At 36.1% G+C, this 23,635-nt stretch overlaps 1 protein-coding gene across 5 annotated transcripts in view; it reads right to left on the bottom strand.

Annotated features, from left to right (window-relative positions):
* The window catches only part of CLASP2 (cytoplasmic linker associated protein 2), a 154,096-nt gene that overhangs the window by 42,383 nt on the left and 88,078 nt on the right, over positions 1 to 23,635 (bottom strand). For 3 of the 5 annotated variants that reach the window (XM_082304397.1, XM_082304396.1, XM_082304399.1), the window contains exons 13-21: positions 21,507 to 21,577; positions 18,708 to 18,767; positions 17,404 to 17,481; positions 16,645 to 16,812; positions 13,865 to 13,920; positions 12,554 to 12,724; positions 9,293 to 9,316; positions 6,541 to 6,558; positions 4,486 to 4,587 (exon numbers count right to left, since the gene is read on the bottom strand). In XM_082304397.1, coding sequence (XP_082160523.1) covers positions 4,486 to 4,587; positions 6,541 to 6,558; positions 9,293 to 9,316; positions 12,554 to 12,724; positions 13,865 to 13,920; positions 16,645 to 16,812; positions 17,404 to 17,481; positions 18,708 to 18,767; positions 21,507 to 21,577 — 748 coding nt within the window. The remainder of the gene's footprint in view (positions 1 to 4,485; positions 4,588 to 6,540; positions 6,559 to 9,292; positions 9,317 to 12,553; positions 12,725 to 13,864; positions 13,921 to 16,644; positions 16,813 to 17,403; positions 17,482 to 18,707; positions 18,768 to 21,506; positions 21,578 to 23,635) is intronic. The other 2 variants (XM_082304398.1, XM_082304400.1) reach the window with 1 other exon arrangement.

The raw sequence follows: 23,635 nt of genomic DNA, 5'->3' as shown, positions 1-23,635 counted from the left end.
ATTACGCAGTGCTATAAATGTTCAACACAATGTACTCACTACCAGAAACTGGTCACTGATCCCTAATTTTGATATTTCATTACAGAAAATTTAAGTTCTATGCCCTAACAAAGAACCCATTCTTCTCTAGTTATAACCAATTTATACCACCAGTTGATACAAATATATTGTTTCCCGCTGCAGAATTCAAGAAGTCTGACCAAATAAAAAGCAAAACATAATTTTAACCAAAGGTTAATTACATACAGATACGAACCTTTCATTAAACTTTTAAATATAATCAGGTAACTGTATGACCACAGCTATGCTATCAGATCTATAGACTTAACATGCAACATCTCAAGTGAGTTTCATGGGTTACTTCTTATGAGGCACATTTAAAAAAGATACAAGTTGATTAAAGCTTGACTATATGGGAAAAGAAACAAATTCCCAAACAAAATAAAACATATGCTGGGTGGAAGCGAGAAAACTAAAACAATGTACCATGCATATACTTTCAGAGTCATTGTTTGAATTCAAACTTGAAATGATTATTTAGCAAAATCCCTTTTACAAACTATGAACCTATTCAGCAGAAATGATAAAGAAAATATTACACAGCCTGGAAAAAAACAAGCACAACTTCTATAGCAAAAGAAGAATAGGCAAATCTATAAAAGTGCTGTGGTCTGCAAGAACTAAGGGTTTGGCAGTTTCTTCATCTCAGGGCATTTCAACTTAGACCTGATATTACTATGCCTTCTTCCTAGCCTCCAATATTCTATATCTCTTTAAAACAATGAAAATATTGTAAAAGTTTTCACTGTGCTGGAGACTTAGATTTTCTTCAATAGGTCAGAAACCTGAAAAACTTACTCTTCTCAGAATATACCGAAGAAATGCAACCTCTCGTTCTAATACTTTATCTTTCTATTGTCTGACCTGCAAAGCGTACCACTATAGAGCAAATAAACCAAATGAAGCTTAATATTCTGAAAATATTATGCTAATAACAGCATTGGCATACTGTTGTCAGTACTACCATCAGTAGTAGATCTAAGCGAACTGAATGATGAAAGAAGGATTACTAAAACAGTATTCCAAAATGAGAAAAAACTCCCATCTCTACTGCCTTCTAAATAAGGATTCCATCCAATTGACTAAGTGCAGCATATGGAAAAAAGCGAGCCAGAATTTCTGCTGAATAGGGTCCTTAAATGAGATATGTCAAACAGGTGATCAAACAATGATGTATACACAAATTCTGTAGACTCTTACCACCAATGGGGTTAGCAGACTGTGATCCTGAACAAGTGTAAAGGCAGGATTAGGGTAGGGGTTTATAATCCATGAAGAGGGAGGGAGCAGAGCAGATTAAAAAATGGATGGCAAATGGAAATAAGAAAGCTTTAGTCATTTCACACAGGAAAAAAAGCCACAAGGGGGTTATGCTAAAGCAGTGCTTTTAAGTAGCTTCCACAGTTGAAGAACTAAACTTAGATGCTATATGTACAAAGCAGATGAAGCAAAGCTGCACAAGCAAAATACAATTCTTCAGCTTTCTAATTAACGACTGGATAATACTGAAGAATTAAATTTCAATTAAACATGAAACTGTAGCCTTCATATTACTTTAAAAGAATATTACATTGCCAAAAAGGTTCAAGAAGTTCAACAGCTGAACAAAAATTACACACAAGGCCAGAACTTTTTTTTTTTTTTTTTTTTTTTTGAGACAGACAGTAAAGGAACTGAGCTGCAGGTGCGGTGGATGACAAAAAAAAAATCACAATGGCACAACTGAAAAGACTTGCATAGAATTTCAGGTTTTCCTCTCTAAAATTAATCTGAAGTATAAAAGTAAGAATTTGTTTCCACTCAGAAATTTAGTTTTTCTCTGAATTAGGATTGTAAGGTAATTTTAGCACACCTTGTTGAATTACCTGACAATGAAACAGGAACGGAGAGGAAAACAATGGAAGAATTTTTTTCCATAGATAAGAATAAAGTAACAAGCTATAAATTGTATATGCATTTATTTTATGTTACAATTTAAAAATAGAAGAGGAAGAATAAAGGGCTTCTAAAACCCTAAAAAAATATATCTTTTGTAAAAGCATTCAAATTTGCAAGTCTTTCATAAAATGATTTTTGAACAAAAGTACTAAATAGTTGTAACCCTAAATTTACAAAAGCATCTGTGTTACAGTGTTTTTTTAAAAATAAAAGCTTAAATCTAATATGAAGCTATTTTCCCACTATAAGCTGGGGAACGAAAACAATCCTCTGTATCGAAACATCAAGCATCTCGCTCCCCACAATACTGTGAAAATTTTCAGTCACATAAAGAAGCACCACCCAAATAGCTGGCATACAGTGCCTGACAATTCTCCTTCGCCTGTCCATTCGTATTTGCCCTGTTTATCTTCCTTAAAACATCTCAGAATTCTTGTTCTCCCCCACTGACAGGTTATAATGAGCTATCTGAAGCCATCAGTTCTGAACAGCAGTAGTAATAAAAGGCTGTAAAGATGCATTCATGCATTTAATTTTCACACATTATCACATGTAGACAAATCTAGTTATTTCAATATCAATTCTACTTATCTCTTTAGACATTAATACTGTGCAAAAAATGAATTCTCTTGGAAAAAAAAGTCATTATCAGTAAAAAGAAACTGAAAAAGCTTCAGTTTGTTTCCCTGAATATAGTCAGTTTAATTAATATTATATGACAACGATAATCGCAAGTGTCTTATATTGCTACCTAAATTTAACCCCTCCCCCAAACAGTTTATCAAACACCTTAACTTTTTAAGAATTTACCAAATCTATTCAAAGTACAAAGGTATTTTCAAAAAGCTTACTTTTGAGTAATGAGTAACTTTTGAGTATTACAGATACTGCTTACAGCTTTTCATAAAGGGAAAAAGTTATTTGAGGGGACTGTTACTTCCCCTCCGCCTTAAATTATTAATCAAAATATTCTTTGCTTATGATATAGTATAGTCACGTTAACACTGAAAATGTAAAACAAGTTTTGCACAACCTTTGTTACAGCCAATAACTAGACTTTATTTTCAAGCTCTCATCCCACAAACACTCATGGGATTAGAGCACTGTCAAAGCAAAAAATGACTTAAGAGAACTTCTGTTACTGGATTTTATATTTATCTGTTCAGATTTTTTGAAAGTTTTATTTCACAAAACCTGCAAGCAGTGGATCAGGTTTGATCCAACTGCATTTCTTGGAAAATGAAGTAACGCAAAACTGAATGGGAAGCACTCTAACAGAAAAAAAACCCTCAAAACTCTTTTACCTGCTTTTTTAACCTCTGAAGTTATTTTATTTATGATAAATGCAGTCATAGCTATGAAGATCAATGTTTCTGCCATTAAACACAGGATTAAGGGGGTTTTATTAAAAGAAAGTGGATACAGTTACCGATAGCAAAATAAATGTACTGGAAAATTCAAAACCTGTATAATTTACTTGGTTTATAACATTAGACCTGACGAACTGTAGGACTGGTTAGTTTATTTTAATTTTATTGTTAGTTTGTCTTCCTTTCATTAATTTCATTGCATTTCACTTAATTAGCCAAAGACAAGAATCTGAAAACACTACAGAGCTTAGTCAGATATCATCTCTTGGAGACAGCAGATGTGTGAACAAATTGCTGTAGGTCAGCCAGTGCCAAAGAACGTGAGGTAATCAGGTCTTTTTAATTAACGACAGAGTGCTCAGCTAGATCGGAAATTTTGCATTTGCTTTGGTTTCTAAACACACATAGAAAATTACTGTGGATTAGCTGACATACAGTAAATTATTGTTTTAACCCTCTGATTCAACATGAGCTAAGTAACTGATTATAAAGTTAGGATTTAGTATTTTTACTCCAAAGAAGAGTTAAGAAAAGGTAACAGTTGTAATACAAAAAAAGGAGTATATATCCAAGAGCCAGACTAGTGCCTAGCTTAAAATGAAAATAGGTATTTCTGGCTGAAAAATAAGACTTTTTGAAAAATGAAAAGTTACATTTTGCAGCTAACGTTGAAGATACCATTCAGCCTACTCATTCTTCTGTATTACTTGTCCATATGTCATATGTAACTGACACAGAAGTTTACTGGTGTTTCATGTTGGCGAGGTCAGAAAGGGGGGGAAAAGAATGTTGAGAAGTTATAACTGAAGACAGAATTTAAGGCTAGATTTCATTTCCTGTTACATTATCTAATTTAAGTGGCAAACTAAAACCTAACCTATTATTTTGTCCAGAGAAAAACAACATGAATTAGAAAAGCATGCAAATACCACTGACCCAAAACACTGAAAAAAATACCTTCATTTTTGTCTGGCGATGATGAACCTAAGGCACAGAACAACAACTCAGTATGTAGCTTTTCAAAAAATTAACTTTGACTGTAGCCATTGGTCAATGAATATATGCTTAAGCATTTGGCCTCTTTATCAGGTGTAACTGACAAACAGAAAATACATACGCTGAGATTGTGACACCACTTTGGTTCTACTCCGTCCTCTGGAATCTGTTTTAGAATTTCCAATACCAACAGAAGGCGTTGAAAGCTTTGTTCGTACACGACCTAGAAAAGAAAAATGGCTTTAAATGAGCTTTTCACAGTAATGTAGAAAGCAAAGCATCAGTAGCATTTACTAATATTTTCTTAAGTTTCTGTAGATAAAAAGAAGCATAACGTAACTCAACTGGTGAAAATTCACTTGGGATAATTAGTAAGAATTTGAACACCTTGAAGGACTTAATAGTTGAGGAATCAAAATACTTCTCGTCTGACACTACATGTTTCAGTAAACAATTTACACGTTATCATTTAAACACGATGAACTAGCTAGCTAGTTCTTGCTTCCTACATAAATAGGTTGATTATATTAAAAAAAGGGAAGTTATAAAATATAATAGGTAATGCATATGCTAATGTTGCTGTATCAGGTACAGTCTTCTCCTGATGACTTGTGGTTATAATTCTACTTTTGCTGTCGTAAAACTACAAAAATGACATTGACTATTTTTTGAATAGGGTTCTGAGGCTTCTTCCTAACTTCACTCCTCTTTTTAGAAATCTAAATACTAGCTTTCCTATTACTGAAGATTCTACTGTTTTCCTGGCCACAGTCATATAGACTCCTACAGGATTTCCCAAGCCTTTTACAACATTTTTCAAAGACTAAGTACACTTAAGTACTTCTCAGTGACAACATGATATAAGGAAACACTACTCTCCTCAACAGATAGAAGAACTGAGGAAGACACAGATTAAACTGAGTATCTACAACTAAAAACAATAGATTCACTTCTCTCTAGAATGCCAAACCATCTTGGTTTTGGGTTAAACCTTTCTGCATTATTAGCCATGTTCCTCATAACATCCAGAGTATACAATAAAATTACAGAAGAAAGGAAGACCCCAGTTGGATGAATTATAGATAACTGAAAGATTATTCATAAAAGAAAATAGTAGAGTTGTGTACTACATTTCCTAAGCCAACCTCTCAAACAACAGAAAAATGAAACAACCACCAAAAACCATGCTAACCGTAATTCTTAGAAGTTGCAAGAACAAAACCCAAAAAGCTCGTACAGGGTGGATCTAGCTCAACAAGTAATCCACTTTTAAAAACAGCGTAATTAAAATATTTTCTAGACATGTCGAGTCAATATTTGACCCAGAAGAATTAGGTACGCAGACTGTTATTTAGCTCTAGCCCCTTTAGGCTTTCCACAGCAGAATTTGGAGACCAACCAAGTTAATATTATTCATCCAAGTAGAGGGAATAGCCATAGATGAGTCTATAAGAAGAGAATCAGGATAAAGGAGGTTATTCACTAAACTATCAGAAAACAATATGCTAGCAAGAACGGTTAGATTAACTAGTCCAAACTCTACTAGTTATCCCCGTGCAATGGCAATGTTTTCCCACTGAGCGCTGTGAGACTGCAAGGCATGTAACTGCGTTCAGAATTTGGCCCAAAAACTTAGGAATACAGAGTGCCACTATTTCGATACTATGTTAAATTATCACTTGGAACCTGGTTCAATTTTATCAAGTAAAAAAACAGTTTGTGAGGCAAATGAACTCTTAACTCACTTGGAGTCTCTACATCCATTCACTAATGACAGGTTTAAATGTTAACAGCATATTGAAAATGAATTCCCAAGTCTCAGAGAGATGAGTAATAGTAGCACCTGCTTCCCAGAGCATGAACACATTGGATGAAATATTCTGTGACAAGATTCGCTTTAAAAAACAAATGCAAAATTATAAAGCTTCTATATTTTCACACTAAAAATGTTAAGCGATGACACTTCTACTGCAGATGAGTACTTGAGAATTAAAATAAAAGCAAAAGAATTTAAAAAAATACTACATGGCAACCAAGTATTAGATGCATAAGCTATCTGGAGTTATGAACCTCCACAAAGCCCCAGAAAGACCACATTCTACTTTTAAAGCTTAATTTGTATCAATGAAAATGTAAAGCTGAAAATATTAGCTATTCTAACAAAATATTTTCTTACCATCTTCAGAAGCTGTTCCTAAACAGAAAAAATAATAAAATACATGATATTCCAAACAATACTGTGTCTCTCCAAATCCTTGTTGAGATTAATCTTATGAGTCTTGACAAATTTTATCAAGTCAAGAGGTCTAAAGCTTTTGTGTTGCAACTCCATTATTGAACTGAAGCAAAATTATCAAGAAACATCCATACTATACTGTTAGTGATTTACAAGAACACAATATAAAGCACTGACTTCCAAACTTGTTACAAAACCACAAAAAAAAAAAAAAAAAAAGGAAAAAATATAAACCTCTGAGATCAGTCAACAAGATGACATGTACAGATCAAAACAGACATTAAAAATATTTTAGTGCAAGCTCTTCTGAAAATATAAAACATACTATTATAAATTATTTCAGAGAAAAAGACAAGGACAGCGTTTCCCACACTGGACAGTGATAATCTGATAGGAACTGCCAGCAAGGAGGATTTCTCTGAATTTAATCCATGATTACTCTGAATACCTACACGCACAAGATCAAGTTTTTCTCAGAGAGGTGGAAGTAATGCGAGCTTGCTGAAACCAGATCACACTTGAACAAGTATGCCAAGCTTAACAAGGCTTGATTATGACAAAATGAGAGTTAGACAAATCTTTTTACTGACATCAGTACCTAGGAATTGATGGGAAGCTATCTAAACAGCAGTCCTTCCTCTCTCTAAGTTCCTTTGAAACAAATCTGATTATGGAATAAAATATATATTAGTAGTGATAAAAATGTTAAATGCCTCCAAAAAATCAAAGGATATTTCCATTTTGTTTTCACACTCTCCCATTTCTGCCTTGTAAAAGAACTACAATGATTAAAATGTTTGTTAGTGTCTTTGGCTAGCCTGAACTTAACTTTCTTGGCAAATCTAGCTATGGCTTTCTCATGTTATATTATCTTCAAGACACTATTTTTAAAAACTCCCTCTTAAAAATTAATTCAGTGTAAATTTCAATGCTTCCTCACGAAAATAAGTTACAGTAATACTTAGGTAGGAGTGCCTCAAAGTTTTCCAGATCAAATTTGCCAGTCTGTATAAAAAAACCCAAACCCTAAACTACATCCCCAAATCCAATATTCTTCTCGAGTTGCATCTGGGAGGGCAGGTTCTATGCAACACCTAAGCCAGGCTAACAGCTAGCTGCTCCTAAAAGGGGTGGTTCTGCTTCTCCTTCCTCTCCACCCTTGTGCTACCACCTGGTTTGGATGGCTAAAGGCTCACTGTCAGCTCCAAAAGCTAAATAATAGAATACTATTCACTTTTGTTTTATGAAATCAGTTTTCTGGAGTTTGTTCATCTACAGTGATTGATAATGGAGTATTACAAGGCACTAGTGAAAGTAGTGGTAAAAACACGTGGCCAAGATTAGTGGGAAAAACGATTAGTTCCTCCTGGTGGCGGTTAGATCAGAGCAGCTATGTCATACAACTACAGCTGGACAGCTAAGCTGTGTTCATTCTGTCTCGCACATATCCCTACAGATATCCTCTAGGAAAAAAACCCTGTTATTCTGATCAGTTGTGTAGAACTTCCCCTACTATTTTTAAACAGATGTGTGGGACACTATTAGTTGTGACTACTGGTCTCAACAAAAGAAAAAGCCTGTACATATGGCCCTAAGAACCTTTATTGCTGGTGACAATGTGCAAAAGCTCAAGATGAAGTGTTTAGCACAGATAGTTATAAATAAATCCTATTATATGCAACATAAGGAAATCTGGTATGGACATAAGCAAGACAGACACTACTACCCTGTACAAACCCCCTCTATTTTATTAAAGTAGGCTTACCATCTGCAATATTAAAAAATAGCTCAAATTCTTCTAAAAAGTCTCTCTAGTGAAACTGATTATCTGTGCTTTAAAACGATTCAGGATTCTGGGTTTGAGAGATCTACCTTCTTATTCTAGAAAAATATGCAATAAATTACAACTAGAATTATCAGGCATCACGCTGGGACTCTGTCATGTTATTATATGGGAAGCATTACTTACACACACTCAAAACAGACAACTGCTATAAGAAGCCTGATTCTCAACTGCTTTGCAGTTAGGATAAAAATATATCACAGCTCTCTCCATGTCTTTAATACAGTGAATTAAGAAAAAGTAAGCGCTAAAACTTAGTTGGAATACTTGGTAAGCTATTTTACCAGGTGGGTCGTCTTAATAAACTATTCTTTAATAGAATTACATTGTATTACAGGATTTACAAGCACTTAAATTTATGTAGCTAGACTAGATTTTGATACAGTACTTTTGCAAGAGAAGATTTTAGTGGTGGTTTTTTTTTTTTAAATCCTTAATAATGTGGTCAAGCATCTTCTGCTCTCCCATTGCTGTTCTGCCAAGAAGTCAAAAAATTTGACTTTACAGGTAAAACTATGAAACATGATGGAACTAGAACTGGTTAAGAAAAAGCATATGTTGATTACAGAATTGCTCTGTAATTAATGGAGCTTTTTTAAAAAAACAGGAGTAACATCCCATTTCTGATTAAGTTTCTGTTGCTGATAGAGACCAATCATCAAAAATATTGACAAATAAAGCAATAACACAACACATATATTAAGACCTCAAGATTATATAGGGGTTAATGAAAACAGTGTAGTATTTTGTTAATGAACAGACAAATATATTAAACATCAATAATTTTACATAAAAGACACTTTATTAAATATTTAATAGAATTAGAGGACAGACTAAACAATTTCTTACCATCCATCTTGTCAGAAGTATCCTCTTTGTTGAAAAAGCAGGCAAAGAAACATGGAAAACTTAGTGTGTTAGAATAAAGGTGTTCACAGCAGAGTCATAAAACATTAATTAAGGAAAATACATTAATATTAAATACAGCAGACATGTTTATCTAATTCATGCATGTATAAGCTACCTTAAGTAAAGCTGGTTTCTCTCAGTTCAAGGTACAAAATTACAGAAGAGAGTACAAGTACCCTGCACAGGGATGTTGCACCTCCCTGTATTACCCAGATTTGAGCAAACCCTTACAGTAAAATATTTATAAACTGCTTCATACTTAGCGTCAACAGTTACTGAAGCATCAGTACATATTTATATCATTAATGAACCGCAATATTTCTATTTCTTATGAAATTTGCTACTGACCATGAAGGCCCACCTGGGGTAAGGGACAGGAGGGAAAAAAGATATCACAATAAAGACAGAGGACAAATGGAAGAAAGTTCCACTCTGGTTTAAAAGCATTAAAGATTTACCAGTTCAGCTGGAAGGTAGTACATACATATTCTGACAGCAACAATCAAAATATTTAGAGTGAGACATATATATTTACAGCTCAAGTCTCCTCAAAAAGGACATTAATACTTAAGGATGTCAAAGATAGTCAACATTTAGAACAAGTGAAGTAGAGAATGTCCTCATGCTTCTAGGACAGTTTAAAAAAAAAAACCCAAACATAAATAAGCAAGAGTTCTTCTATTAAAAAGGGAAGAGACGGGCGGAGACAATTATAGACTACTATGCTCATGAACTTGTGATCCTCTGAGGCTCTAAATTCTGCAGCAGTTTAAGCAAAAAGTATATGTTTCTCTTTAAGTAAGGGTGAAAATGAAGATAAATTTAAGCTCCAGAGGAGACAATGTTATTTATTTTGGTATTGACTGCAACACCTGAGGAGATGTGGAAAGCATTATGGAAATACAGTCACGTTTTCTAGGCATTTTAGTACCATGGTCAGCATTATCTTGACAATTCTGTCATTTAAGTTGCCATATTTGGATTTAGTATAAACAGCCCCCTTAAAAACGAACAGAGGGGAGAAGTTTACAAATTAGCCCATTTTCTGAAATATGGCACTTGCTTGGATTTACATTCCATTCATTTTAAGGTTATCTTTTGAAAACTAAGAGCAAACAATATTTTGAGGTGGACTGCATGGTTAATCCATAGCCACACGCACTACAGTCATGCTCTCTACATACGTACGAAGGGACAGGTATGTGTAATTTACATTACCTTACCACTATTAAAAAAACTGTTAGGAGAATGAGTCAAGATCAATCAAGCAGTACTGCTTCTGTGTGACCGTAAACAAACCTTGGTCTCCTTGACTATCACTGCCCTTATACCATCTGTAATACGATTTGACTTTACTATACATTGCCAGTATCACATTATTTTGCCATTTCAAACCACCGTTGTATTCTTCTCCACAAGTGACTGCATATTCTAGCAAGGCAAAGCTTCCCAGCTACTCAAATCCTTCAAAATAATATGACCTGGACTTACTGCCTATTTATTCCTCTCCTCCAGCCCTACTCACCAGATCTATAAACTACAAAAAGAATAAGCCATTTCTTTATTTCTGTTATTTTCCTGCATAAAACCACCACTATTTACTTCCCTGAAAACCTCTGTGCCCTTCTCAACCCTTGCTTACAAAATTCTGGGCCTGAATCACATATTACTTAAAATGTTCTGAAAGCAAACCAATACTCCAATCAAGAGTTAATTTTCTGTGAAACTCTTAAGACAAAAGTAGTCCTTTCATTTCAGCAGCATGAATAAGACAGACTAACAGAGAGATTTCTCTCCTCCTTTTCTGTTTGACTTTTTTTTCTTTCTACCACCATGCTCTGTCACTTTTACTTCTCACAATAGCTGAACTCCAGCTTTGTCCGAGATTCAGAATATGTCCTGTTGCACACCAAAACAGACCAGGCAATACTCTGATCTTGAAGAATAACCATCCCACCTATTTCAGGCTTTTAGGCATTAAGTTAGGAGGAACTGAGAATTCCTCAAGCGATAACCACAAGCATATCTCGTCCACCAAGCAAACTGAGCTGCCTAACTTCGGTGTCCCCCTGCTACCCAGCAGGTTTTCCGATTCCCGCCCTGTGGGCACTAGAGGGAGCCCACACTCGAAATTACCATTTCAAGTAGCAAGTATTCCTTTTAGTCAGCATTGCTCACACTCATGAACTTAATCCTAAAATCAATGGTGTTCAAACCATTTCAAGTAGGCTCTCATAACAAAAGAATAAACTCATTTTAAATAGTTTTTAACTTAAATTTTAATTTAAAAAAGCACAACCAAAAACTTTGAAAACCATAGCCTAAGTGTATCCTAACATCTCCCCAAACGCAAGGTAAATCAGAAGACCTATACAGTTTCTCTGCCTCTCTTGTGATCATCTTTGGCAATACTGACATTAGGACATGCCTCCTTGGTGATCTAGCTGGCACATAAGCCGAGAAGAAAAAACTAACCGTTTTGTGAACACTGAATCTTACTTTCCCCATTGCTACACCTGCAGAATGGATAACCTAAAAAGAACAAAACCATGCCCACTTAGTGAAGGTTCTAGCATCTACCACCACCACCACTATCAAATACTTTTCTGCACTCTTATAATTTGTAGCACTTTCTGTGTCTAACAGCAAGTACTCCTACCAATGAAGACTGTCACCTAGATAAAAACATACACATAGTTCCATCAACATGCTTAGGAAGAAATCTATTAAATCAATGTTGTACTATTGTGTAAAACACTTCTGTATTACATGAAGAAGCCACCACTTACTGCCAGGATGTCTCTTTAGCATTGTTGTAAAATAGTCAGCTAAAGAACTGAGAAAAACAGAAAAATCAAGAGTCCTAGCACTCATTTCCCTATTACTTCCAGAAACAAAAAAAGCCATGATCACCACCTGCTGTTAAGTGAAAGTACCGTTCCTTCGAATACTTAATATTAATTCCAGATTAACACATTTAAAGAGAATAGTATGGATACATTCTTTGCATTGGCATTCTTCCAGCACAAGAAAAAACATCTAGCAAAGTTGGTAACTTACTTCAGAACACCTGCTCTTTTGCAATCCTCCAATACTACTAAAAATGACGACAATTTTTCAAATATATAAGTATTTTCCCTGTAACTTTTTATCAAAAACTTCAAAAAATATTTCACAGTATTGTAAAGATGTTTCCCTTACCTAGTGAAGCGTAAGATCCTGGAGGCAGACCAGCTGCTGACAAGCGCCCAGCTCCAGCTGTCTGTCCAGCAGCATGGCGGGCCTTTGCGCCTGCGGCAGCATTAACATCAATGTCGCTGCGAGACCTTTGCAGAGTTCCTGGGCCTGGAACACTCTTGCTGCTGCCTGAAACTGGCAAAAAAAAAAAATTAGGAAATTAGTTGGTAATGAATAAAATTAATTATACTTGAAAGGAAAAAATTTTCTACTACTGCAGCATACCTGCAAAAAGTACAGAAAACTATGTAAAATGGCGTAAGTCTAGTAAATATTAAACAAAGTATTGTTGAGGTTAAGAAGCAAACTAGACCTGGTGTTGCCATGCAATTCAGGTAACAAACAGTTTATTTTACAGTAGTATTTATCTTCATTCAGCATGAAATTTTACAAATTACATTATTTTGAACATTTATGTGATTTATTACAGTATTGAATGCTTCACAAACATAAGGACATTCACAGCATCCCTTGTGATACTGAGGGAAGATAATATTCCCACACTTCAGCTAAGATAAAGCCACATGCAAGCTGAATGCATACCTTGATTTGCTTTAGGGTCTAACCTCCTGTGAAGTATTTTTATATTCACCTCCTATTATTTACTGAATATTAACTATTCGCTTCAGTTAATTTTAACCATTGGTTTATGTCTACAAAACTTGACTACCCCGTAACAGTTTCAGTATCCAGGAAACAAGCACTCTCAATTACTGGCCATTTGTGAAAAGGAGTTCAGTGATTCACTCTGCAAGAGTGAAAACAATATGTGAAACACATTATGTGAGAAGAGAATGAAGATATTAAATTCTGAAAACTCAAGACAAAATTAAACTCTTTGAATTACAAATCTGTGGGTTTGTTTTTTTCTTTTTTTTATAAAGAACAGCAGCTACATGGGAATAGATGAAAGGTCCTAGTCCTTCATTTCCAATTGCCATAAGCCTAGTAATCATGAATAGACCATAGAATAATGTTTTGCTTCTTTGAGAGTGACTGTTTCATGACAAAACTCCAAGACAGGTGACCAATTAATAGTACCAATACATAACAAATTATGTCTTATGCTTGCAACAACTGAACAAACATAAAATGTGAAGCAAGTATGAGGCAATCTTAGCTCCAGGTGCAGTCTGTAGTGAAAAATACCATTATTCAACTTGGAAACAGGGTAAATGCTTAAGACAGTAAGATTTTAAGCTGCGTTTAATACCTTTAAGTCAAAGAACATACAGAACAATTATTGTGCACTGCACTATATAGCAACCACCTTACCTCGGCCGGCAAGGCTTGCTGGGCTGGCTGCAGACCATTTAGAAGATAGAGGCCGACTGAAAAAAAAAGTCAATAAGCCCAATAAGTAGGTTTCATGTATCAGATCCAAAAGGCAACAGTAACAGAGAGGTAAAAAAAAATTCTGTTCTTTTTTCCCCTTCAACTTTCTCAGCATGTTTTATAAACACATTATATACAGAATGCTAAGGAAAACACAATCATCTTATCTTTCTTTTTTTATAAAACCACATCTTCATTACAAAGCATTAATCCTTAGGTTACCAACGGGCACACTTTGCTAACACAAAGTTTAGGCATTCCAGACTTGGTCACAGAAACATTTAAGGTGGTCAGTACAAGGTTTCAAGCACAGGGCTAATCACCTAAATCAGCCGTCAAACAAAAATAGTGGGTGCTACACAAAAAGCTTGATTTATGAAAGAAAGATGTGAAGTGGTGTCTGCAGTAACAAGGACAACAGGTGTACAATTCATAAGCCTCCTCAAGTCCTGTATCTCCCAAGAATCAAGTTACAAATTAGAAAGGAAAATACTGGAACTTCCAAGCAGCTAGACTGAATTTCCCCTGTTTGAATGTTAGAGGCTCCCACAATTTATAAAAGGAGAAAAATTCCATGTGTTTTCCTCTATGTTTTCTCTCCATTTCCCTTTACTCTTACTGCAAAAATGAGTAGCTGCTGAAGCAAAATCTTTCTGTCTACTCAAGTTTAACTGTGAGCCCTTCCTTCTGCCTGGTTCAGAAGGGTAAAATGCAGTCAGAGGGGACCAGGGAAAAGCAAAAGACTATAAAGAAAGCATGATACTTTATTCATTGATTAACATCTAGCCATCTAAATATTTAGCCGACTGGGAAGGTTTGTATTTGCTGAAATAGTTGACTATTTCATCAATAGTCAAATTACAACCTAAGTCTACAGTCTCAGCTTTAGTAAAAATAATCCCTCTCTAATTTTAAACCAAAAAGCAGAGAGAAGAGAGATGCTTAATATTGTGTATTTATCTGAGTTACTAGCTCAGGTGCTCAATAACAACATAGAGGGCAGCACTGTTACCTAAATCCTCACAGAAGATCATGTATTTGCAGCTTATTATGAGTAACACCTGCTTTTCTGACAGTACTAACTAGTGTTTTGGAGGTATTTTGCTGCAAGTAAGTTGGGGAGGCCCAGGCAGAGCTTCTGGGTGCATCCTGACCTGACAAATTGCCCCAAACAGAAGGCCCAGACAGCTGTTACAATATCAGCACTTGCACAATCTATCGCGAGTGACGTTTCGTTTAAGCAGTTTCATATAGGTAGGCACAAGTCAACACATTTCTCTCATTCCACCATCCTCTTTAAAACTATTTTTGATCAATGATCTCTAAGAGCTATAAGTTCAGAGGGTCAAAAATCATGGAGGATCAGACTTTTAGGAAAACCATACTCATGTTTCCTAAGTTAGTCTATGCAGGGAGAACTCAGCATCTATACTGGGAGCCAGAAACATAATTTTGGGTAACACAGGGAAAACAACGTGCATCTAAATGCAAAATTAGTGAAAAATCAATTAAAAGTTAATTAATTTCCAATATAATGATCTCTTCTGTTCATCTCTTATTTTACTCCTCCCTTTCTGTACTATTGTACTCACGTATCTTGCAATAGAGGAAGTAATATTTACTTGAGGATTTAAGAGTATTTTAAGATTCTGATCTGGTTTTTAACATTTTATTACTAGTTACTCATTAACAGCACTTTGATTTTCAGACAGGGAATATAGATTAATTTAAACAAGAGTAATTAAGCTTTGAATAAACATTCGTTTGTGGAAAATGAAGTATTAGCAATAGCCTACATTACAGACAATTATTTTTAAAATATTTTTTATAATTACAAGTATCATAGGAAAGATAAGATTTGACAAAGAGGGAAAGCCTCTGGTATTTAAGGTAGCAGCCAAAAAAAGAGAAAAAAAGTAACTTCCAATATGCTGGAAGCAGTCTTTGCTTTCAAGTCAAAAGTGAGCAGACAAGTTCTCTAGCTTTGGAAATTAAGTATCTGAATTGAAATCTTAACAGGTTCAAATACTTTGAGGAAGCTTTCTAGAATTTAAAGGAAAAAATCACCATATACTACTACTACTACTACTACTACTACTATTTTACGTTTCCACTAAAAAGCCAGTAGATTTCTTTTGCTATTGGCGCGTAGGCAAAGTTTAATCTATTCAGCTCAAGACTGTCTATACATTTTAATACACCACTGACTGCAGCACAGACCCACCCTCTACTAATTAGCATAGCTGCAAAATACTGCTAATACATATTCAATACTGTGAAGACAAGTCAAAAAAAACGCAACAATCTCTGATCTGAATGAATCTCACTGTCAAATGTCTCTTTCTCATTCTTCCCAGTGAAAAGGGATAAGAAAGGAGTAACATCATTATTTCTTTCCTAGATTTATTCATCGTACCATAATGCTGGACATTAAGATGTGAACCTTGAAGATATTTTGGTGTAAGAGGCTGGTAAGGAAAAAATATACGAATAAGAACAGCCTGCTAACATCCAATTAATGACTGCCTGTATTTTTCACCTTGCTGGGGTAATACCATCATATGACAAAACACAATAAAAGATTTTTTTATTAAAAAAAAAATTAAAAGTGACAAAATACAATTGCAGCTTTTTTGCACACCACAGAAGTCTGGCTCATTTGCTTTTGAGAAACAGATTTTATTTGTTTATAGGCTCAGAAACAGTTAAGTGGCCCTTACTTGAGGCTCTCCTGTGAGCTGGAGGATGACCTGTCTGACTGAGGGAGGGATGCTATACTGCCAGAATTCTTCAAGTAGGTCTGGAGGCTTCTTTGATAGGGCGGCTCAAGAGAATTGTACAGAGTCTCAGCTTCACTCGGAAAGTGATTTCTAAGACCCAAATAAGCTCTGCAAAATAAGAGAATAACCACATGTAATTGCTGTATATTTTCTTCAAAGTGTGGACTCGGGAAGTAAAGATTACAGGATGGACCAGGGATGGGAGGCAAAGGAATTCAGACTGAAAATATGTAATGCATGCTCATCAAATCATAAAAGAAACCAGCTACTTTGACTGAATTCATCTTTTCAAAATAACTTAAGACTATCCTCTGAAATTCTCACATTCATTTACCAGTTCTGTGGGGAAGCAAGAGAAATTCTCTTCTGGCCTACTCACTAGTCAAAGCGCTGCAGTCATTTAATAACTTAATGGCAGGGGAAAAAAAAGAATGATTATGCAGCAATATCAACCTTTATGACTCATGTTTCAGCAGAATCTTCATATGCTGCACGACAGTATTAATTGCCTCAACTTTCAGAATATCTTTTGGAAAAGAAACTAGATATTAATTCAGGACTCCGAGAACAGAAACATCAATTTTCAAGCTAACTTATGTCCTCTTCTTCAGCCATAGTTAGCCGCTCACCTCCAATTAAGTCTTCTATCGCTCACGTAAAATATACAATTTTTCAGAGCAAAATGTAGTCAAAACTCACTTTCTTGCCTCCACTCTTGCTTCTGCATCAGCATCATGGATGCCTTTCTTGATTGTTTCAACCAAGACAGCTGCGTGCCTAGAAGACAGACATTCTTCATACTATTTTGCTACTCCAAATTCTATTTTAAGTAGTAAAGGTTTACACTTTAATTAACATTTCTCTAAGTAAAAACCATCTTAGATAGTAGTTCTAAGATATGAAGTAAACAAATGCTTAAGCATACTGATGACATAATTGCACCTTCTGTAAAGGTTTAGGTAAGATTCCTCCTTCAATCTAAAAGAATTATAATCTACTTTTCAGACATACATCCACCTATCACACTTAAAAAGTTATTTTAAAATACCATTTTGAAGACGCCTACTTTCCTGAGATGGAAAAACTACTTCCCCTACTATATTAATAGTAAGAAAAAGGAAAAAGTTAAGATTAGTAAGTGTGCTTTCCTGGAAATTAACCTCTGAAAGCTTTTCGTGTATGAGTTCTAAACCTCAAGACATGCTCAAAGAACAGCAAAGCGCCCATCAGAACAATCAAAAATTGTGATGATACACAGATTTTAATTCAAGACATGTTTGGGGGTTTGGTTTTTGGTTTGGAGGGGGGTATGTGGGGTTTTTTGTTTGCTTGGTTTTGTTTTTTGTGGGTTTTGTTTGTTTGTTTGTTTGTTTTTTAAATACACACTCTGACATAATTCAAGTAATCTCCCCATTGCTCCCTTTCTCAGGAGCACCTTCACGAGTTGAAAGGTGACTATGGAGCTGGATGAGCTCTTCGGAGCCCTCTCTGGACGCCCTGTACTCTTTTTGCTCTTACTCTGTGCTTACAGTATACATTCTACAGAGCTGATGCAGGTATATTTTCCCATCTAGTCCGAGAAGCTACAGTGTGCTCTTAATCATTACCAGAAAAAGTCCTCCAGCCTAATGCCACGTGCCCTCTTTTATGTCGGACACACAAATTTCCCCCTTTCAGGCAAAAAGACAGATGCTTACCTGTGCATCTTTGTTGCACAGGATACATAAGTGAAACTCTGAGAAAGCATGGTACGCATTACTCACAGGTGGTATAGGAGAAGAGGCAGGACGTAAGGAGAGGAGACAACACAAAGTCAAGGCTGGAGCATACAGCTTCTCCCTGGCACTTAAATGAGCCACAAGACCTGCTGTGCTAGAAAGACTGTCTCTGCTAGAGAGGTTGGCCAACATTGAACAACATACTCCAACTAAAAAACTCAAAAGATTTCTGTTTTAAACTTCATTAGCAGTTTATTCTTGAGGAAAAAGTATATTGGCCCATACCTTTCCAATGAATGTGTTTGCCACTCTTGTAACAACAGGTCTAAAAATTCAAAGGAGCGCCTAAAAAGACAGATGAAAAAGTTATAATTAATACTCGTTTCTCTAATGTGCTTGTGGAATAAACAGTAACTTTATTCTCTCCCCCTGAGGGAAACAAATACATAAAATAAAAGTAAGTTTATCTGTCAAATAAGAACATTGGTTGCCTTATAGCAAAGTTAAAATATTCTGTATAGAAAGCAAACATGCAGGCAAACTAATATTAAACGTGAAAAAAATAGATCTGGTTGAATTAATCATCTGTCATGTTATTAACACATATGCTATGTCAGTTTTATTAGCCCCAACATAACAGACAAAAATCAATAAAGTTCAAAAATTGTACAAACTATGAAATCTTAAAAAAAATCAATATTTTAAAAATTCAGCTAGTAAGTCACAACATGATGTTTCTATGGCAGTGTGCTTCTGTCCCAAACACTATTCCCATCCTTTCATCTGTCATTACTGAGTATGTAGCATAAAGGAAAATATGAGACTATTAGTACAGGTCCCAGCATACAGAAAGCACTCTGTGCTGGTTTTGGCTGGGATAGAGTTAATTTTCTTCATAGTAGCTAGTATGGGGCTATGGTTTGGATTTGGGCTGAAATCAGTGTTGATAACACAGGGGTGTTTTAGTTACTGCTGAGCAGTGCTTACACACAGTCAAGGCCTTTTCTGCCTCTCACCCCACCCCACCAGCGAAGAAGGCTGAGGGTGCACAAGAAGCTGGGAGGGGACACAGCCAGGACAGCTGACCCCAACTGACTAAAGGTATATTCCATACCATATGCCGTCGTGCTCAGCATATAAAGCTGGGGGAAAAAGAAGGAAGGGGGGCACATTTGGAGTGATGGCATTTATCTTCCCAAGTAACCATTAAGCGTGATGGACCCCTGCTTTCCTGGAGATGGCTGAACACCTGCCTGCCAATGGGAAGTAGGGAATGAATTCCTTGCTTTGCTTTGCTTGCATGCGTGGCTTTTGCTTTACCTATGAAACTGTTTTTATCTCAGCCCACGAGTTTTCTCACTTTTACCCTTCTGATTCTCTCCCCCTTCCCACTGGGGGGGAGTGAGTGAGCGGCTGCGTGGTGCTTAGTTGCTGCCTGGGGTTAAACTATGACACACTCAAAGATCTGCTGGCACTGTACAAACTAAGTTATGTAACCTTATTCATTATTAATTCAGAATTCTTGACAATTTAGCAGACAGCCATTAGCAAAAGGCATACTTTAAAATATGTCTGAAGCTAGATCCTGGTGAACAAATCAAAGTGATATGGATTAGGAAGGTGTAGATAACGAGTCTTCAAAAAGGTAGTGGACCTGCTGGTCACACTTCTTTTGATGCAGCCCAGGATACGGTTGGCTTTCTGGGCTGCAAGCGTACATTGCCGGGTCACGTTGAGTTTCTCACCAACCAACACCCTGAAGTCCTTCTCCTCCTTCTCTCTATTCATTCTCCACCCAGCCGGTAGTTGTCCTTGGGATTGCCCCGACGCATGTGCAGGACCTTGCACTTGGCCTTGTTGAACAAGTTGAGTTCACATGAACTTCATGAGGTTCACATGGGCCCACCTATCCAGCCTGTCAAGGTCTCAAAGGTTTCCTTTGTCTTTCCAAAGGATGTCAGTATGAAAACAATGCAATTTTGGCCACCTTCACTGATGCTCACTGGATTGTGAACTGCAGCACCAAAGGCACCTACAGTCTCATGTTCCTCAGCAAAGCAGTGGTAAGTGGAGGCACTGAAGACCTGTGAATTGTTTTGCAGTCAAACCAGAAGTTATGACAGCTCAGTATAATCTGGGTTGAGATAACACTTGCTTTGGATGCAAAGACAGCTTAGATTCAGAGCAAACAGTTTAGATGCTCAAGCTATTTCATGCACACACATAGCTATATCGCTTTCAGGGCTAGCGTGGGTCCAGAAACAGCATTAACTGCTTTCGTAAGATTCTGTGCAGAAAATGACGCTCTGTCAGAAACCAATTAATTTTGTCAAGAGCCAATCCAAGTGTTCAAGTATCACGTTCTTGGAAAAAGCAACATGCTGAAGATGCACCTCAGTCATTAAACACAACCACACATTGATCAACCATGTCCTGTCTAAGGTAGCAGCCACTGTCTCAATCCCGCAGTCCCCAGCATGGTAGGTTTATTATTTTGGGCACAGTGTCAGACAGCCTAGCTCCACGCATTCAAACCACATTGCACAAAGTTACCAAATCCTCCTGACATCAGGAGAGCAAGGTGCTGGCATACAATGCATGCAGTATGCTGTAGTGCTTCAACAAGAGCTAACCTCATTAGGCCTGTCAAGTCTGGCCCTAACAGTAACTAATGGGCTCAGGCTGGTTCTTCGCAAAGACACACGTATCTGTTTAATGCTCTCCCAATGCCTCTCAATACCTGTGTTGTTTATTCTCGTTAGACCGAGCAGCACAGATTCTTTTTTTTTTCCCTTCTGGTTTTAAATCAGAAGGTACTTTTTGAACAAGTGTTAGGAACATTTTAAATTAGAATAAATTCTGCAGAAGGATACAGTGTACGTCCCCCAGTATGGCAGAAAATACCATTCCTCAACATCATCTGATGTAACTTCGCTGAAATTCATTTTTGTAGTTTACTGGATAACAGTTTTGTGTATTCAGATTTAACACGCATAAATCTTCAAATCTGTTTATTTTCAACATATGATAATCATATTTAAAAAAGCAATGGCTTTAGTAATTTGCTATTTATAATGTACTCACCTTCTAACTGCAACTGATTTTGAGGTACAGTTGCTTGTTATTAAAGGTATGAGTCGTGGCACATGGGTATGCTGAAGAAAAAAAAGACAAAGCAGTTAATGACAAAGGCATTCCTGAATTTGTACTGTACTAATTAAGTGAAACAGAATTAGCCACGTAATAAAAACTGCAATCATTTAAAATGCTTACTGAAACTAAATGTAGAATACTATTAAATGAGAGACTGCTGCTAGCACGTGAATCGATTAAACCTATTTTTTTCCAAAATGTCAAGCAAAAAGCACTTCCAATGTCATCAACAATCACATCATGATATGCAATATTTAGCTGTCGGAAGTCATACATGAAGGCACAAATGTAAGTGTCTCCTCAAAGGAGTTGTAAGTTGATGTCATTTTAGTTTTGCCACAGAAAAAAAAAAAGCAATAGACATAGCAGTCTTACAAATCAGAGTTATGGAGCAAAAAAGCAAATCAATCAGTCTGAAACTGTGGGCATTCTTTTAGGGATCAATCAACACGATTAGTGCTACAAAGACCAAATTCCTTTTAATGCAAAACATGTCAACAAAATAATAAAAGCATGACATGTAATACAAGCAAGCTTATGTATATAAACTATATGGAAACACCTAACATCCTCATCGGAAAAGAAAGCCCTTGAACTACCATTTAAAGTGGATAAGATAAACTACATTAAATCCAAATGCAATACTTTAATTCAGAATTAAAGCAGCCTTACTTCAGCTTATCTTAACTAATTGTAGACACACAGTATTAACATTTTAATTCCAAGTAAGAGTAACGTGGTTCAACAAATCCATTTTCAGTTCATTTCTTTATTCCTTTCTTGATTAAACATGTAACTTTCAAAACAGTCCCCAATACAGCATGAAACTGTAGCCTATAAAAAACTGCTTAAAAAGTACAGGACTGAACAATTCCTAGTATCTCACATATCATACTTTCTCCTTAGGTTATTGTTGCAAGATAGAAACACAAATCATGAAAAAAGCAGATATAATTATCAGCTCTCATAGTACTGCCAACTTCAGAATTAGGAAGGAACTAATCAAAAAATCTGGAAGAGCCTTACAGTTGCATTTGATTGTACTGATATACTTCTAATAGGGTTTTAGGGGTTTTGTCTGTGTTTTGCGTAGTTTTCAAATTGAAAAGTGGCACATGACTGCCAAAAAGGGAACAATAAGCACTATCAGGGGAAAGAATAAAACATTTTTACAGATGGAGAAACCTGTATGTTCCAAGTCTTTGGAGCTATTGACATTGTAATTTCTAGAAAGTGTTTTGTAAAGGAATCAAAGCCTCAGGCTTGCTTTCATTCAGCTTTAAGATTGCACATTTGATCGGTTACCCCTTTGAAGCTGTAATGATACATGCTTCCTCCCAACCCACCTTGCAGCTCAACCACCCAACCTGAATCCCACCTCCCTCTGGAAAAGATTTTCTGCCATCATGCCACCTCATCATGACACACCCTCCCCCACTTTTTTTTTTTTTTTAAATTGGTTTCCTGATTTACTGACAGTCAAGAAAGAAATCAGACTACAGTATAAGAACTATCTGGAGAAGACATATGAAATCCAAGAAAGGGGCAAAGATGACATGGAGCTCTTCAAGATCACTGGTATAATACAGCCTCCCTGTTTTTAGGTACCTGCTCTCTCACAGCAATTAGATACTGAAGCACCAGGATCTGAACTGCCTGTCAGTGGATTCTGGTAGGACTTTTTGAGCAAAACACTGACTCCAAAAGCTGTAATGGCTTGGGCTCTAAATATTCAACTTTTCACGCACTCCCTGACCAACTCTCATTTACTCCAAAGGATCAAAGTCCAAAGGAGAGTGGGACTGTATTTCATTTGACTCTGATATTTCTTTCTTTCTTTTTCCACCGACACCTGAATTTTCTGTCAGGACACCTTGCATAAGCCATTTATTGGTTGGGTATTTGAACACTATGGATAGGATTTTCTCAATTCTATGCCTCCAATCTAGTATGTTAAATTACAGCTAAGAATAACAGAAGTTTTAAAAAAATCAGGGCAGCTATAGCTGATGCGTAGGCCTGTCTCCCACTGAACTGAACCAATAAAGCCAATTTAATAT

This window comes from Platalea leucorodia (genome assembly GCF_965183815.1).
Source record: "Platalea leucorodia genome assembly, chromosome: 1".
Lineage (NCBI taxonomy): Eukaryota > Metazoa > Chordata > Aves > Pelecaniformes > Threskiornithidae > Platalea > Platalea leucorodia.
This window is presented reverse-complemented; position numbering and strand designations above follow the sequence as displayed.